The 15,894-nt window shown below is 50.0% G+C and overlaps 1 protein-coding gene across 2 annotated transcripts in view; it reads right to left on the bottom strand.

Moving 5' to 3' along the window:
- Positions 1 to 15,894, bottom strand: part of AGPAT2 (1-acylglycerol-3-phosphate O-acyltransferase 2) — an 818,715-nt gene that overhangs the window by 111,817 nt on the left and 691,004 nt on the right. For both annotated transcript variants that reach the window (XM_069609592.1, XM_069609591.1), the window contains one exon: positions 14,444 to 14,516. In XM_069609592.1, coding sequence (XP_069465693.1) covers positions 14,444 to 14,516 — 73 coding nt within the window. The remainder of the gene's footprint in view (positions 1 to 14,443; positions 14,517 to 15,894) is intronic.

Here is a 15,894-nt window from a genome sequence, read left to right on the forward strand (position 1 = left end):
ACAAGGCCCGGCTCCCCTCCCAGGTTGTGATCTCGTCGGGGAGTGAGGAGTCCGGTGCCGAGTCCCAGGCCGCAGCTGCCGGGGGGAGGTCCAAGAGGCGGAGGTCGGAGTTGGACTCCTCGGCAGCAGAAGGGCAGCTGGGACCCCACAGACCCCAACGGGGGAAGATGGCACGGAGTCATCCAGGTTGGTGGGGGGTTTGTTGAAGGAGGAGGCCGTGCAAGCAACAGAGACGGGGTCTGGAGGTGGGGATTCCACTAGTACTAGTGGTGCAGTGCAGAACCAGGGACAGGAGGCAGCACAGGTCGCCGCGGAGGTGCAATCCTGTCCCTGATCCTGTCACTGCATCATCTTGCACCAGCAGGGATGCCTACGTCCAGACCCGTTTTCAGGCAGGGGATGAGCTCACGACAACTGGCCTTCCTCTGCCTGCGGACGTGGCTATCCAGGTCCGGGTTGAGCCTGTCCTGACTGGTGTGGCATTGCGTCAACGGGCCATGCGAGGTGACCTGCAGTCTTTTCATGAGGAGACTGCACGCAATCTCGAATGGCTCGTTGACCGCGTCGGCCTACTGGGACAGGTCACCCAGGCCGGATTCCTCCGTTTGATGGGGCTTGCTCAGACCCCCTCCTCAACTGAACCCCCTATGCGCCAGTCGTCCTCCGTGCCATCTTCCCTCCCATTAGTCACCTGGGTGCCCTGTGGAGCTGCCTCTGACGGTGCGGCCAGGCTGGTGTAGGAGGCATCCCTGCCACAGTCGGGAGTCGGACGTCCAGCAGGGGTGGCCACATCAACGACTGCACCCCAGCCAGCGGAGGATGTGCAGGCAGCAGGAGGCAGTGCACAGACAGAGGCACAGCAGCAACGTGGTGGGAGCCATGATGGCTCGGGGCCTTCGACATCGGAGGGGCAGGCATCGGCCGAAGGGCAGGATGACACAGGACGGGAAGTGTCTTCCGTGTGGCAGCGGTTGGGCCACGCCATAGATGCGTAGCGGCAGCGGTCGGAAGAGGCACGGCTCACGATGGTCAGGGCGGATAACTCCATGCGGAGGGCCCTGAGGCGGGTCGAGTGCCTCGAGGCAATCCGCAGGGAGTTGGGGATGAACATGTCGATGGCCCTGCGGACCCTCGGGGCCATGGAGGAGGACCGCCTCCGGGACATTGAGCAGGAGTTCGATGATGCCCTGGCCCGGAACATCCCGAAGTGAGCTGTCGGACTAGCCCGCTGCCCTTGTAAATAGTTCTGTAGTTAGTGTTAGGTTACCTTTGGTTTTGCATTTTTTTTGGACCTTTTGGACAATGGGCCACATTTTTGTATATAGTTTTTTTTTTCAGGTAGTGTTATTAGATAGGTTTCATTTCTTCTGTTGGGATCATGGACCCTGGATTGTTTATCTGTATATAGTTGACTGTTGGATTTTCATTTTTTTTTATGATTTACCCATGGAGCAATGGTTTTCGATTTTAATTTTCCATTGGATTTACTTTTGTGGACTGTGACTTTGGACACCTTTCCTTTGGATTATGATTTGTGGTTTTGCATTATTTCACGGACATGCTGGTTTATTTTTTTTTAAATTTCCATTATTGTTTGTTTATTTTTGATTCAATTTCTGTTGCTTTTAATACATATTTTTTCTTCAAACTTCAATGTGTAGTATCATCTCATTGATTTCATGCATATCATGATATGGGTTTTGACATTCACTGACACCCATTGGGTGTATGTGAGGGACATGTGTTCATTTCCAAACTTGCAATTGGGGTTCTATCATGTTATTGCCATTTCTAAGTGGGTGGATGCAATACTCGGGTGGGTGTTTGGCATTTGGAGGCTCACCATAAGGGCCAGGGATCTAGATTGTGATGACATGTTGGCTGGGGGACATGAGTGGGGGCCTGGTGGAGGGTGCCCCTGGATGCTGGGGGGAGGGGGTGCAAGGGGACATGTGTGGGGGCCTGGTGGAGGGTGCCCTGCACTGCTGGGGGGTGGGGGTGATGAGAGACATGAGTGGGGGCCTGGTGGAGGGTGCCCCTGACTGCTGGGGGATGGGGGCGATGGGAGACATGAGTGGGGGCCTGGTGGAGGGTGCCCCTGACTGCTGGGGGGTGGGGGTGATGGGAGACTTGAGTGGGGGCCTGGTGGAGGGTGCCCTGCACTGCTGGGGGGTGGGGGTGATGGGAGACATGAGTGGGGGCCTGGTGGAGGGTGCCCCTGGATGCTGGGAGGTGGGGGTGCAGGGGGACATGAGTTGGACATGAGTGGGGGCCTGGTGGAGGGTGCCCTGCACTGCTGGGGGGTGGGGGTGCTGGGATACATGAGTGGGGGCCTGGTGGAGGGTGCCCTGCACTGCTGGGGGGTGGGGGTGATGGGAGACATGAGTGGGGGCCTGGTGGAGGGTGTCCCTGACTGCTGGGGGGTGGGGGTGATGGGAGACATGAGTGGGGGTCTGGTGGAGGGTGCCCCTGACTGCTGGTGGGTGGGGGTGCAGGGGGACATGAGTTGGACATGAGTGGGGGCCTGGTGGAGGGTGCCCCGCACTGCTGGGGGGTGGGGGTGCTGGGAGACATGAGTGGGGGCCTGGTGGAGGGTTGCCCTGCACTGCTGGGGGGTGGGGGTGATGGGAGACATGAGTGGGGGCCTGGTGGAGGGTGCCCCTGACTGCTGGGGGGTGGGGGTGCAGGGGGACATGAGTTAGACATGAGTGGGGGCCTGGTGGAGGGTGCCCTGCACTGCTGGGGGGGGGTGATGGGAGACATGAGTGGGGGCCTGGTGGAGGGTGCCCCTGACTGCTGGGGGGTGGGGGTGCAGGGGGACATGAGTTGGACATGAGTGGGGGCCGGTGGAGGGTGCCCTGCACTGCTGGGGGGTGGGGGTGCTGGGAGACATGAGTGGGGGCCTGGTGGAGGGGGCCCTGCACTGCTGGGGGGTGGGGGTGATGTGAGACATGAGTGGGGGCCTGGTGGAGGGTGCCCTGCACTGCTGGGGGGTGGGGGTGATGGGAGACATGAGTGGGGGCCTGGTGGAGGGTGCCCCTGACTGCTGGGGGGTGGGGGTGATGGGAGACATGAGTGGGGGCGTGGTGGAGGGTGCCATGCACTGCTGGGGGGTGGGGGTGATGGGAGACATGAGTGGGGGCCTGGTGGAGGGTGCCCCTGGATGCTGGGGGGTGGAGGTGCAGGGGGACATGTGTGGGGGCCTGGTGGAGGGTGCCCTGCACTGCTGGGGGTGCTGTGAGACATGAGTTGGACATGAGTGGGGGCCTGGTGGAGGGTGCCCCTGGATGCTGGGGGGTGGGGGTGCAGGGGGACATGAGTTGGACATGAGTGGGGGCCTGGTGGAGGGTGCCCTGCACTGCTGGGGGGTGGGGGTGATGGGAGACATGAGTGGGGGCCTGGTGGAGGGTGCCCCTGACTGCTGGGGGGTGGGGGTGATGGGAGACATGAGTGGGGGCCTGGTGGAGGGTGCCCTGCACTGCTGGGGGGTGGGGGTGATGGGAGACATGAGTGGGGGCCTGGTGGAGGGTGCCCCTGGATGCTGGGGGGTGGGGGTGATGGGAGACATGAGTTGGACATGAGTGGGGGCCTGGTGGAGGGTGCCCCTGACTGCTGGGGGTGGGGGTGATGGGAGACATGGGTGGGGGCCTGGTGGAGGGTGCCCCTGACTGCTGGGGGGTGGGGGTGCAGGGGGACATGAGTTCTACATGAGTGGGGGCCTGGTGGAGGGTGCCCTGCACTGCTGGGGGTGGGGGTGCTGGAGGACATGAGTGGGGGCCTGGTGGAGGGTGCCCCTGGTTGCTGGGGGGTGGGGGTGATGGGAGACATGAGTGGGGGCCTGGTGGAGGGTGCCCCTGGATGCTGGGGGATGGGGGTGCAGGGGGACATGTGTGGGGGCCTGGTGGAGGGTGCCCTGCACTGCTTGGGGGTGGGGGTGCTGGGAGACATGAGTTGGACATGAGTGGGGGCCTGGTGGAGGGTGCCCTGCACTGCTGGGGGGTGGGGGTGCTGGGAGACATGTGTGGGGGCCTGGTGGAGGGTGCCCTGCACTGCTGGGGGGTGGGGGTGCTGGGAGACATGAGTAGGGGCCTGGTGGAGGGTGCCCCTGGATGCTGGGGGTGCTGGGAGACATGTGTGGGGGCCTGGTGGCGGGTGCCCTGCACTGCTGGGGGGTGGGGGTGGTGGGAGACATGAGTTGGACATGAGTGGGGGCGTGGTGGAGGGTGCCCCTGGATGCTGGGGGGTGGGGGTGCTGGGAGACATGTGTGGGGGCCTGGTGGAGGGTGCCCTGCACTGCTGGGGGGTGGGGGTGCTGGGAGACATGAGTGGGGGCCTGGTGGAGGGTGCCCCTGGATGCTGGGGGGTGGGGGTGCTGGGAGACATGTGTGGGGGCCTTGTGGAGGGTGCCCTGCACTGCTGGGGGTGGGGGTGCTGGGAGACATGAGTTGGACATGAGTGGGGGCCTGGTGAGGGTGCCCCTGGATGCTGGGGGCTGGGGATGCAGGGGGACATGCGTTGGTGGGCAGTAGTTCAAGGTGACATGTGGGTTGGCTGGGGGGCATGGGCATGGTGGATGGCTGCCTGCGGGACATGTGCAGGGTAGGCCCCTGTGGTGTGGGCCACCTGCAGGGGCCGTGGAAGGTGTAGAGGGTACACCTGGGAGGACCCACACGTGCAATTCACGTGTGGTGCTCCCCGCGCACCCCTGGAATACACGTACCATGATGGAATCGTGTGTGATACTTCCTGCGCACCCCTGAAATACACGTACCGTGCTGCTTTTGCATGTGATACTTCCCACGCACCCATGGAATACACGTACCCTGCTGCTTCTGCGTGTGATACTTCCCGCGCACCCCTGGAATACACGTACCCTTCTGTTTTTGCGTGTGATACTTCCCGCGCACCCCTGGAATACACGTGCCCTGATGGAATCGCGTGTGTTACTTCCCACGCACCCCTGATGTACACGTACCCAGGACAATCGCTTGTGAAACTTCCCGAGAACCACTGAAATACACGTTCCCCGCTTGGCGTTTGCTGTTTGGCAGCCCTGTGAACTGGTCCAGGGTTAGCGCAGCCCTTTGCGATGATTTGGGAATTTTGAAGGCTTTTCCTTGCGCAAGGGCGTTCTTGGGTGCGTAACTGGCGCTGCTGCAGGGTCGCTGCGCCACTCTGCGCCACGGCTGGTTACGGAGGCTAAAATCCATGAATTCGCTGTGCGATGAAAAGGATTTTTTCGCATGCGGCTGGCGCAGTGTATTGCACGGGGACACTGTGCGCCAGCCGCGTGCGCCACTTTTGTGCGAATTTCTATGAATTACCCTGTATATTGGTCGATGAGAACATGTCCAGATTTGACTAATCTTGGATGGTGGGAAAAATGCCTAGGTTTCAAAATACACACAACCAGATTTGCAAATCCTGAATAGTGGCAAAAAGGCCTAGGTTTCAGAATATAGCATTCATTGAAAACACACCTAGTTTTGAATATCCTCGATAGTGGCAAAAAGGCCTAGGATTCAAAATATAGTATTAATTGAAAATGCACCTAAATTTGAATATCCTGGATAGTGGGAAAAAGGCCTAGGATTCAAAATATAGAATTCATTGAAAACACACCTAGATTTCAATATGCTGGATAGTGGGAAAAAGGCCTAGGTTTCGAAATATAGCATTCATTGAAAACACATCTAGATTTCAATGTGCTGGATAGTGGGAAAAAGGCCTAGGTTTCAAAATATACACACCTACATTTGAAAATCCTGGAAAGTGGGAAAAAGGCCTAGGATTCAAAGTATAGCATTCATTGAAAACACACCTAGATTTCAATATGCTGGATAGTGGGCAAAAGGACTCGGATTCGAAATATAGCAGTGACTGAAATGAAATCACACCTAGATTTGCATAACCTGGATAGTGGGGAAAGAGGCCTGGGATTCAAAATATAGCAGTCAGTAACAGAACACACACCTGAATTTGCCTTTCTGATTGATTCAGCGGTGTGCTGTTTAGTGGAAAAGTTCGGTTTGTGGTGAGAGATAATTAAAGATTGTAGACAGGTGTGAGTGGTGGGATAGTTTTAATGATGAACAGGGATGGCTGTCCCCTCTGTTTGTACCTTGCCGACCTTGTCAGTTGCTGCTGGTTGACGCTGCCTCTTCTCCTGCTGACACCTGCACACACCATCTGGAGCTGCTTCTGCAGGAGCTATTGTTTGCCTCAGAGTCCTTTGCCACAGGGGCTGCAACGGGCAGGGGCCTGCCCTAGCGCAATGGGTGTTATAGGAGCTCTGGGCCACTCGGAACTGGGGGTGGTATTATGCCTCAGCAACCACAGAGACAGGTCAGGAGGGAGAAGGGAAGCACAGGGGGGGAAGCGGCCTGTACAGATACTGGAATTAAGCCACACAACACTAAAATGGGGGCACTAGGTGTTCAGGACACCCCTTACTTACGCCTTAAAGCTAAGGTGGCGAGAAGGATGAAAAAACTCACCTGCGTTGCCCAGATGCAAGTGTGCACCTCGAAGATGCTGCCGGGCTAGACCACTGAAGCAATACTATTCCAGATTGGGAGGCCAATCAGGGATGGTGGGCGGGCTGGGAGGATGAAAGGTAACCAACCAACTTGTGGATTGCAGAGCACAGGGTTTTAGAGCTCTGCAACGTCGGCCCTGGAGAGCGCGGTATACGCCAATCAGGTTTCTGTCCTGGTTTTGGTACCGAATCTGCACTTCTGGACTTAAAAAAACAATTTGCCGAAATTAGAGATGCTGGTAAATTGGAACTCCTTCTTCTACTAGACCTCTCTGCTGCATTTGACCTTGTCGACCACCCAACCCTCTGCCACAGCCTGTGTGGCAAACTTCTCCCTTGAGGCAACTCATTGGATTGCTTCTTTCCTTCCACTCAAGTCTTTGCGGGCGACTCTGCAGCCCACCCTACCCCAGTCATATGTGGCATCCCACAAGACTCCTGCATCTCCCCTTCTCTCTACAACATCGACACAAAACCCCTCTTTGATCACTTGGATGCCCTTGGCATATCATACACCAATTATGCTGACGACACACAGATCCTCTGCCCCCTAACGGGTGACTACCTTTGGGATAATTCCACGCTAAACAACACCTGAGAGATTATCCAAGCTTGGATGGCTTCCCATCTGCTCTGCCCAAATGATAGAAAAACAGAACTCTTACTTGTCGGCCTCCAAACCCTACTCAACAAACTTGATTCAACATACTGCTCCTTTGTCATAGATAGAATTACAATACTGGTCTTGTCGGCAGTAAAAACATTGGGTGTCTACCTTGACGCCACCCTTGACATCACAAGACAAGTAAGAGCCATTACTTTCTCCGCCACCCACACCATGAAGTTCATAAACGCCAGAAGACCTCTCCTATCCACCAACAACCGTCTCATTATTGCTCGAGCTATCATCGGAGCCAAGTTGGACTACTGCAACACCCTTTTAGCAGGCACCACAAAAAGAAACATCAGCAAACTGCAAGCCATCCAGAACACCACCCTCCGTGCTGCTCTCAATCTTTCCAAATGCGACCACATCACGGCAGTCAGAAGAGACACCAACTGGCTCCCAGTTCGTGAACGTATTAAATTCACAATTCTTTCCATCACTCACTGCTGCATTGCCAAGGTAGCCGCCTGCATACCTGTCACAAAGACTTAAAAGCATTTCGACTAGGCCTACCCGCTGCCCATAATGCCATTGCCTCTCCGTCCCGAGATTCAAACATAGCAGAGCAGGAGGTTTGAGTCTCACAGTCACAGCCTCCATGCTCTGGAACTCCTTACTGCTTATCTTCCAGGTGAACCATCCTACTGAGCCTTCAGAAAATTTTTGAAAACTCTGTTCTTTGTCTAACCTGAACAGTCCTCCTCTTCATCTCCTTCCCGCCTCCTTTCAACCTGGATTATGTCCTGTAACCAATGCCTAAGGTACCCATGGGTTTTGTGCGCTTTAAAAACGTAAAAATGAATAGATGAGTAAAATAGCACGCGAAAGAGCGCAAGACCAGTGTATAATATGCAGGGTACGACCTGATATATAACTGTTAAGCTGATCAGTTAACTAAAAAAATAAGTATATCAATTAGTGAAAATAATACATGGATGGTCAACAATTCAGCAAGTTAACAAGTTATATACAACGAGCTAACAAGTAAACTAGGATGTAACTAACACCTGTGTGAATAGGAGCAATTAAAATTTAAGGCATATTCAGCAAAGCTCAGAATTTGGAAAGAATGTTCATGAAGGAGGAACAGTATTTAGGCAAAACATCAATAATTATTTTAGAGCATATTTCTATGAGAGTTGGGACATGTCGGACCCACAGCAATAGCATTTCTTTCCAGGGCTCTCGAGAGCTATCCAGGCAACGTATTGAAAAAAACAGCAAATGATATTCTCAATTCTCTTCAACAGATCACATTGACTTTTGGTTTGATGATGCTTGCCATTTAATATCTCTTATTGACTCATAGAAGGTTAATAAAATATTCTCGAAGGTCTTCCTAGCAGAAGATAAACGAGACTCCAATGGCGCCGCTGCATTCTGTGCTGTCCTTCTGCATATTATTGCAATTGTTCCCCTCCCCTCACATAGTACCTTATTTACATCCTGCCTTCACGCAAGCACCAGGGAACCTTGGCACGTCGTGTTTGTTCATCCATTAATTGTGTACACATGACAGAGTCAGCAGGACATTTCTGCCCACATCCTGTTTTTAGAATGTAAAAAAACAGCTGGTGAAGAGCAGGATATTAACACGCATTTGGGCTTTTATTGTCAAGGTTTGAATGTAATGGAGTGCTGTAAGCCAATCACTTTTGCAAACAGCCCTGTGAAGGGAAGCTCCATACTTGTTTAGAGCTTGACTCATCTAACTGCTAAGGCTAAGGTTGGAGTCGGTGGGCACAAGTGATCGACTGATCGAGGAAACATTTAAATGTCATTGGCAGGAGGTGGACGTTGTACGATATGGCTCACATTAGTAATTTTGTTTTGTATACATTTGGTGTGTGCAGCAGTGGTTGGTTACATAAGTCATAAAGGGATGAGAGCACGTGCTCAGTAATCACTTAACATTGTATTTTTGAACATTTACGACATCCCCACACCGTGTTTCATTTAATTAGTATTCGTCGTTTAAATCGCATTTAATGTCAAACTTAACGTGCACCAGACAGTGGATCGGATCCATGTTGCATGGCATGTCTTGTTCCCAATGCGAGCGCGTTCTCTTGAGCTATCCTCCCCGCCTAAAAACCTCGACTTTTTTCTATTCATGCACGAGAATATGATCACGGCTAATCCTATGTGCAGTAATTACCACACCAAGTAGCTACGCTCGGTGACAGCGAAGAAATGCAAGATACCCACATGAGCCAATGACTCCGTGATCCAACAGCAGATCCAGCGACCAAAAGGGTCCCACGTTTCTCCTAGTGTTTATGTATCTGGGGTAATTGCAAAAGTACCTTTGTTAAGGCAGCGGGTGCAGTGAGTCGTGATCCGGGTAAACAACAGAGGATAGTGGCTATGAGTGGGCAAGCCCCTGATCTTTACCCACTGGCTTCCACAAGAGGAAGATGGTTAGTGATGGCCCAGGTGGCCCAAAAAACATCCGGAGAACCAACGCAAAAAGTCTGTCTACGGACGCGGAAACAGTGGGGGAAGCCGTTGCCTGGTTTGGTAAAGATAAGCAGAGCGGTGGTTCCAGCTTGCGTTGCCCTACTTTGCTGTCTACAGCCCAGCGTCTGTTCTAGTCATTTAGTCTTAAGGGCAGACAGCTTGGAAGGGCCATTACACTACACTGAATGCAGGCTCATAAAGATCAACTGTCTACAGGAGGAATTTCAAAGGATTAAGTAGACATCCACAAGTTAAATAAAAGGCTAACGCACCGTGCAGCGCTGCAAGTCCTTGGCATGCACATATTGACACCCAGGAAGAAAATTCAGTTATCTTGAGTCGGCACACCGTGCAGCGCTGCAAGTCCTTGGCATGCACATATTGACACCCAGGAAGAAAATTCAGTTATCTTGAGTCGGCATCCCGGACCATAGACTCCAGCAGAGCCCAGCAAACTTTGGGGTCGCACTCGCATGGGGAGACCAGAGGTTCTCGCCTGACCATTACAACGGGATGTACTTTCCAACCTGAATGTAACAAAGTTGCTGCTGAGACACTGGAAGGTATGAGCGGGGCGACGGATTAACCTCTGCCAGAGCAACCAGAAGTACTTAAACTGCACTTGTTAACACCCTGAAGACTTGCTATCAAATCTTGATTCCAAATGTCAGTCCGTTCTCATCCTTCTTTGCCTTTTCTCTGTCTTTGATACCTTCAATCATGCACCCTTATAAATCAGATCTGTGATATCTTTGGCATCACGGACCTGGCACTGGACTGGTTGACCACCTTTCTCTCTAACTGAACATCCCAGGCTCAACTGGGACCATTTCTCATCCCCATCACACTCTCCACCTGCGGTGTCCCTCAGGGCACTATCCTCTCACCATAGCTCTTAGACATCTACCTTGCCCCTCTAGCCCATTTCAGTCTTCTTTCCTCATTTCCAGTGTTATGCGGATGACAAGCAGCTCCCTGTCAAGCTTCCCTCCACTGCCTCCTCTTCTTCTTCACTGTCCGACTGCTATTCAAGCATGTGTGCTGGGGGTGGGTGGGGTACACAATCGCACTCACAGGGGGAAAGGCGGTGGGTGGACGGCTCAATCACACTCCCGGGGAAAGGAGGTGGGTCGGTGGGGGACACAATCACACACGGGGGACAAGTGGGTGGGTGGGGGGCACTATCACATTCACAGGGGCAAGGGGTAGGTGTGTGGCACAATCACACTCACTGGGGGCAAGGGGGTGGGTGGGGACACAATCGTACTCACAGGGGCCAAGGGGGCGGGTGGGGGACATAATCACACTCATGGGGGGCAAGAGGGTGGGCGGGGGGCTCAATCACACTCACGGCAGGCAAGGGGGTAGGTGAGGGACACAATCACACCCACGGGGGCAAGAGGGTCGGTAGGGGGCACTTGATTCTTTACTTTGTCAGCAGTTTCAATAAGGTTCATACACTCCCTTCTTCAGCCAGTTTTCTCTGTGCGTCACGTTCGTTTCTTGTGATGTCATCAGCTCCTTTTCTTGCTCTTTTGATATTTCTTCAGGGACTTCCTCCATGAGATTGTCATCGCTTCGGGAATACATCTGATAGGGTGTTCTTAGTGGATACCTTTTCTCTAAGATTCTTCATGAATGGTCCCAACCGCTGGTGTCAAGCATGGCACAATTTCAGGCTTCTAGTATACCGGTGGGCGGGGGTGGGACTTCCTGCAGAGGCATTTTCCTGCTCCTCTACATCGCCTGCTGGAATCCATGAATGGTGAATAACTCCACTTTACTATCACTCATCATAAGGCAATTTTACAGCTGATATGAGAGACAGTAACTGTAAACGAGTATTGCAGTTTACTGTGGAAATATTGCCATACTCGTAATAACTACCCTATCTCCTGCCATCCCATCCTTTAGTTTTACATCAGTGTTCAATGCTTTCTGCACAGTTGTCTTTTTCGAAAGCTACATTAGTACTATGTTCAATAAAGAGGAATTGAAATGCATCAAATCACATAATAAATCAACATGAAAATAAATAAAAGTATGATTCCCTCTGAACCTCTGAATGTGCAAAAGAGCACAACTGAGAATGTGCATCTGCAAAATGATTACAAGGCAATCCAGACAATCGTACTCACAGGGGCCAAGATGGTGAATTACAAATCTGTCAGTCATCTCTACACTACAATTCAAAGAAGAAAACAAGTGTGTCTGAATTAAAGTTAGCTGCCTACACTGTTTTACTATAACTAACTAAACACATCTTGGTAGGAAGCTCATTGTGCATATTGCTTCTGAGGTCTATACGACAATTGTCATAGCATCTATTTAGTGACATGCAGAGAAGATAACATCTAGGGGCCTGTTTATAATATGCAAAAATTCAGCCACTATACTCCTGTGAAAGACTTACTTACCACAAACTGCCACCTACTAGATCCAATCCCCTTTGTTCATGGGGAAACGCAGATGCTCATCTACAGGGTTATACTGGCAGGTGCATATCTGAGCCAGAAACCTTTGGGATGTACTTATGATGATATTTCCCAATTCCATTGTGTGGAAGCACTATAACTTGCGGCATAATAACAGTCTACAAGAAAATAAACCTCTGAGTAAAGAGCATTAAGAAGGCCAGCAATGTTGCCAAACTAATGACTGCTAACAAGTCCTTCATTTACACCAATTTCTAAAAAACACGCAGAACACAAGCCTTGGTGTTTGTCAATGATAGATACAAGATTGTCTGCTGGGCTTGTGTATTTTCTTTTAGCTGATGCCATGTCCCACTCTTACACAATAGTGAAGTTTAATTTTCCCACTATAAACACTGATCTACTATTAGCAGATGTACAAGGTGAAGCAGGCCTGGAGGCCATGGCTCGTGGATTATCTTAATGCTTGATGTTGGGACAGCCCAATATATACATCATACCTTTTACTCACCTTTTTTTACTGTTATCACCCAAGAACCATACACCTCCATGATTGTCAATGGGCTCTCACACATCAAAAACAATATATTTCACTTGCCTAGGAATCTCAAGTTGACAGATAGGAGATCTACAGAGAGGTACTGCATTTGGACAAAGCTTTGAGTATTACTAAGTGGCCGATGACATGTCTGACACCTCCGCCTAGAAATGGTTTTTCAGGCAAGAGCAGTTTGCATCCTCAGATTTACTTTCCTACCTCTACTTACTCTATCTGGTGGTTTTGAAGCGGAGATACATGTTTCCCCTCACCATGCCCATAACTTGTTAGTTTCTTTTCATGGGTGTCCCTGTAAAGTATGTTTCCCTATAAGCCCAAAACTACAGGTACCACAATGCAAAGAAAACACTAGTTCTGGACTGGAAAGCTCACATGTGACACTGGACAGCTTCAGTTGTCTGCAGTATGTGTAAAACAAGGTACAGGACACAATTAGACCGATGATGTATGCAACGGTTTGATTGATAAGGTTCTACACGCAACACTAGCTTTGGAGCACGTATAGATCTAATGACGATATACAACTATATTGCATTTTGGTTGTGAGTGATGCATCAACTGTTGTGCTGTTATCTGCATTATGATACTCAGAGTTTTGCTTTTCAATTATGAATGAAGTGCTGCAAGTGACAGAATAACAAAAAACTAGGTTGGGCTGAATGTCCTATTCCCATCATATGATGCTGGGGCAATTTGGGATGATCGTATAGCCTGCTGTGGGTTGGTTATAGTATCTATTATTGTTGCTTGTTTTTTCATTATTTGGAACAAACAGGAACACTGTTTTGCATTACGTGGATATAAAGTGCAGCCTTGCAAACATTCATATTTTTGCTTGTCAAAAAAGTAGGCAGATTTGAACACTATACAAACCTATTCAATTGACATCTTCTTTCATAAATTTACAATTCATCTAGTAGGGCTGCTGTGGGACTTAGTCGTAAAATACATATGGGCCAGGACATTTAACAGCACTTTTCCTAAAGTATTGGTAACACTGCCCTCTGTGACAGACACTTTCCTGGCGAAACAGGTTCACATTTGGGCTGGTTTGCATACCCACAATACCTTCCTGATGTCGCTTAGAACTGAAGGTGAACTTCCAGTGATGGCTACTAGATGTCATTGTGCAATGTGTGTTTTGGCTCAATTGACTATTACACTTTCGAATTTCGCCAATGAAAGAGAGGGAAACCCATTTATCATTAACTGCCATCTTCTGTGGAGCTCTTATCTGACAATAGAGCTCATAGGAACGAAGCCAGACAGAAAGCCTATTCATGATAACTCTGATTCGACAATTGAGTAAACATTGGGGCGGTGCAAACGCCCCCCATACTTCCGGAAGTTACATTCCTGATAGTTGCATTCAGAAAGAAGAAAAATCCAGGGGAGGCCAGTTCATTTATCAGAAAGGGTAGTGGAGAGTAGGTGTGATCAGAGGTGGCCTATACAAAAGTTCAAGTAGCCAAATCAGGTAATTAAAAAATAATTACCAGTATTTACATTACACATACCGTAGGTGGACCTTAGGCAGTGAAAAGGCTAAGCTGGCCCTGCCATGATTCAGAACTGCAGGCAGCTGGACGGGCGCTTAGAGTTACATTACACTGCATAACATCAGATTTACGTAATGCTTAAACAGGTTTGTAACTTGTTATGATATGGATATTAAGGGGACTCGGTATAGGTGACACTTGAAACAAATAAAAGAAAAACATAACAGAAGTCTAAGCCTACGATATTGCACTGCACATTGTCCAAAACGTTGTTAAAATGAATACCTGAAGTAAATAACCGCTTAGCTGGGTTGTAGAAATTGCAGTAGGAGGAGTACACCACTTGAATAATTGGTACCTTAAAGAGAGACAGAAAATGAGCATTACAAACTCAAAGTTCTAACACACACAACGTTAATTTGAGATGACGGGGTACAGTACATTCAGTAGCAAAGGGGTGCACAGACTCGTATTTGAATTTGTATTTTTGGAAGAACAGGGATGTTAATTTCGATCACAAATGACTTACAATAACACATTTATAGTTGGCAGAGGCATTCCCAAGAAGGATGCCTGTACAAGAGCACACAAATGAGAACAAGTGGTGAGCCAGTTTATGAGGGTGTGAACAAGTGTGACATAGACCAACAACAACAACAACAAACTGGTGACTTACAAAGGTAGCATTAACCAGTTGGGTATTCGGGGGCTGGGCATTGAACAGGCAGGGGTGACACAAGTCCTGCAAACTAAAGAGTATTGTACACATATACACAATTAAAATATTAGAGAGCATTGGTGGAGTGGTGGGGTCAAGTAGGGAGAGTGGGGAGGGCTCCCTCACTGACCAGTATGTGCAGTTTAAGCTGAGCTTTGAAGAATCTTCTGGTTTGAATCATGTTCCTTTTCACAAAATAGTACACCCCTCTCCAAACAAAAACATGAAGCAGATCAAATGAACTCTGGCATCTGATAAAGAAAAAGTGGTAAAGGACAGATGATTCAGATTATCAGGGATTATGGTGCAGATCTTTGCCCTGAGGATGGACTCGGTCGGAAATACATTGGCACATTCGATAAGACTTGAAGATGCTTCCTCGCTATGTATTTCCATTAAACCACGGAATCATCATTGTGATGAATGTGTTGCTATTTTTTAGATTTTTATATTCTCTGGACAAATTCAGAATATTATGAAATATTGGGTGTGCATACTATCTTGAAAAAGGGTCCTTGAGACTCAATGGTGAGCATGCAGTACCTAGGGAGGCTCTCTAGGCAGCTCATTTTTCATAGGCTTTTGCCCTAGTGCCAGGGACATTTTCTGTGTACTGCTCTATATGTTATTTACAATTAACCAAAGCATTTAGGACATTTGTTGTTATGCAAAGGTGGCACCCACCTTAATGTTTATCAACAAGGAATGCTGCACACAAATAAAAAGACACAGAAAGATGTTGTATTGGATTCCCAGCAACAAGAAGTGGGAGTGTTGCGTATGTTATGTTATGTTACTTGGCATTTGTATAGCGCCTTATGTATCACTGGTATGATCTCAAAGCGCTGGTAGGTTGAACGCCCTCGGGAACCGCAGTTCAAGTCAGTCGAGAGAGAGAGAGTCGTAAAGTGCGTGGGCGCACCGGGTATGTGTGAGGCTGGTGTGGTTGTTGCATGATAGCTGCTTCTTAGTGGTAGCTGTGGTGCTGAGGGGATCTGTTGAATGTGTTCAGTCTGGA

Source organism: Ambystoma mexicanum, chromosome 8 (genome assembly GCF_040938575.1).
Source record: "Ambystoma mexicanum isolate Mex_15411 chromosome 8, UKY_AmexF1_1, whole genome shotgun sequence".
Classification (NCBI taxonomy): Eukaryota; Metazoa; Chordata; class Amphibia; order Caudata; family Ambystomatidae; genus Ambystoma; species Ambystoma mexicanum.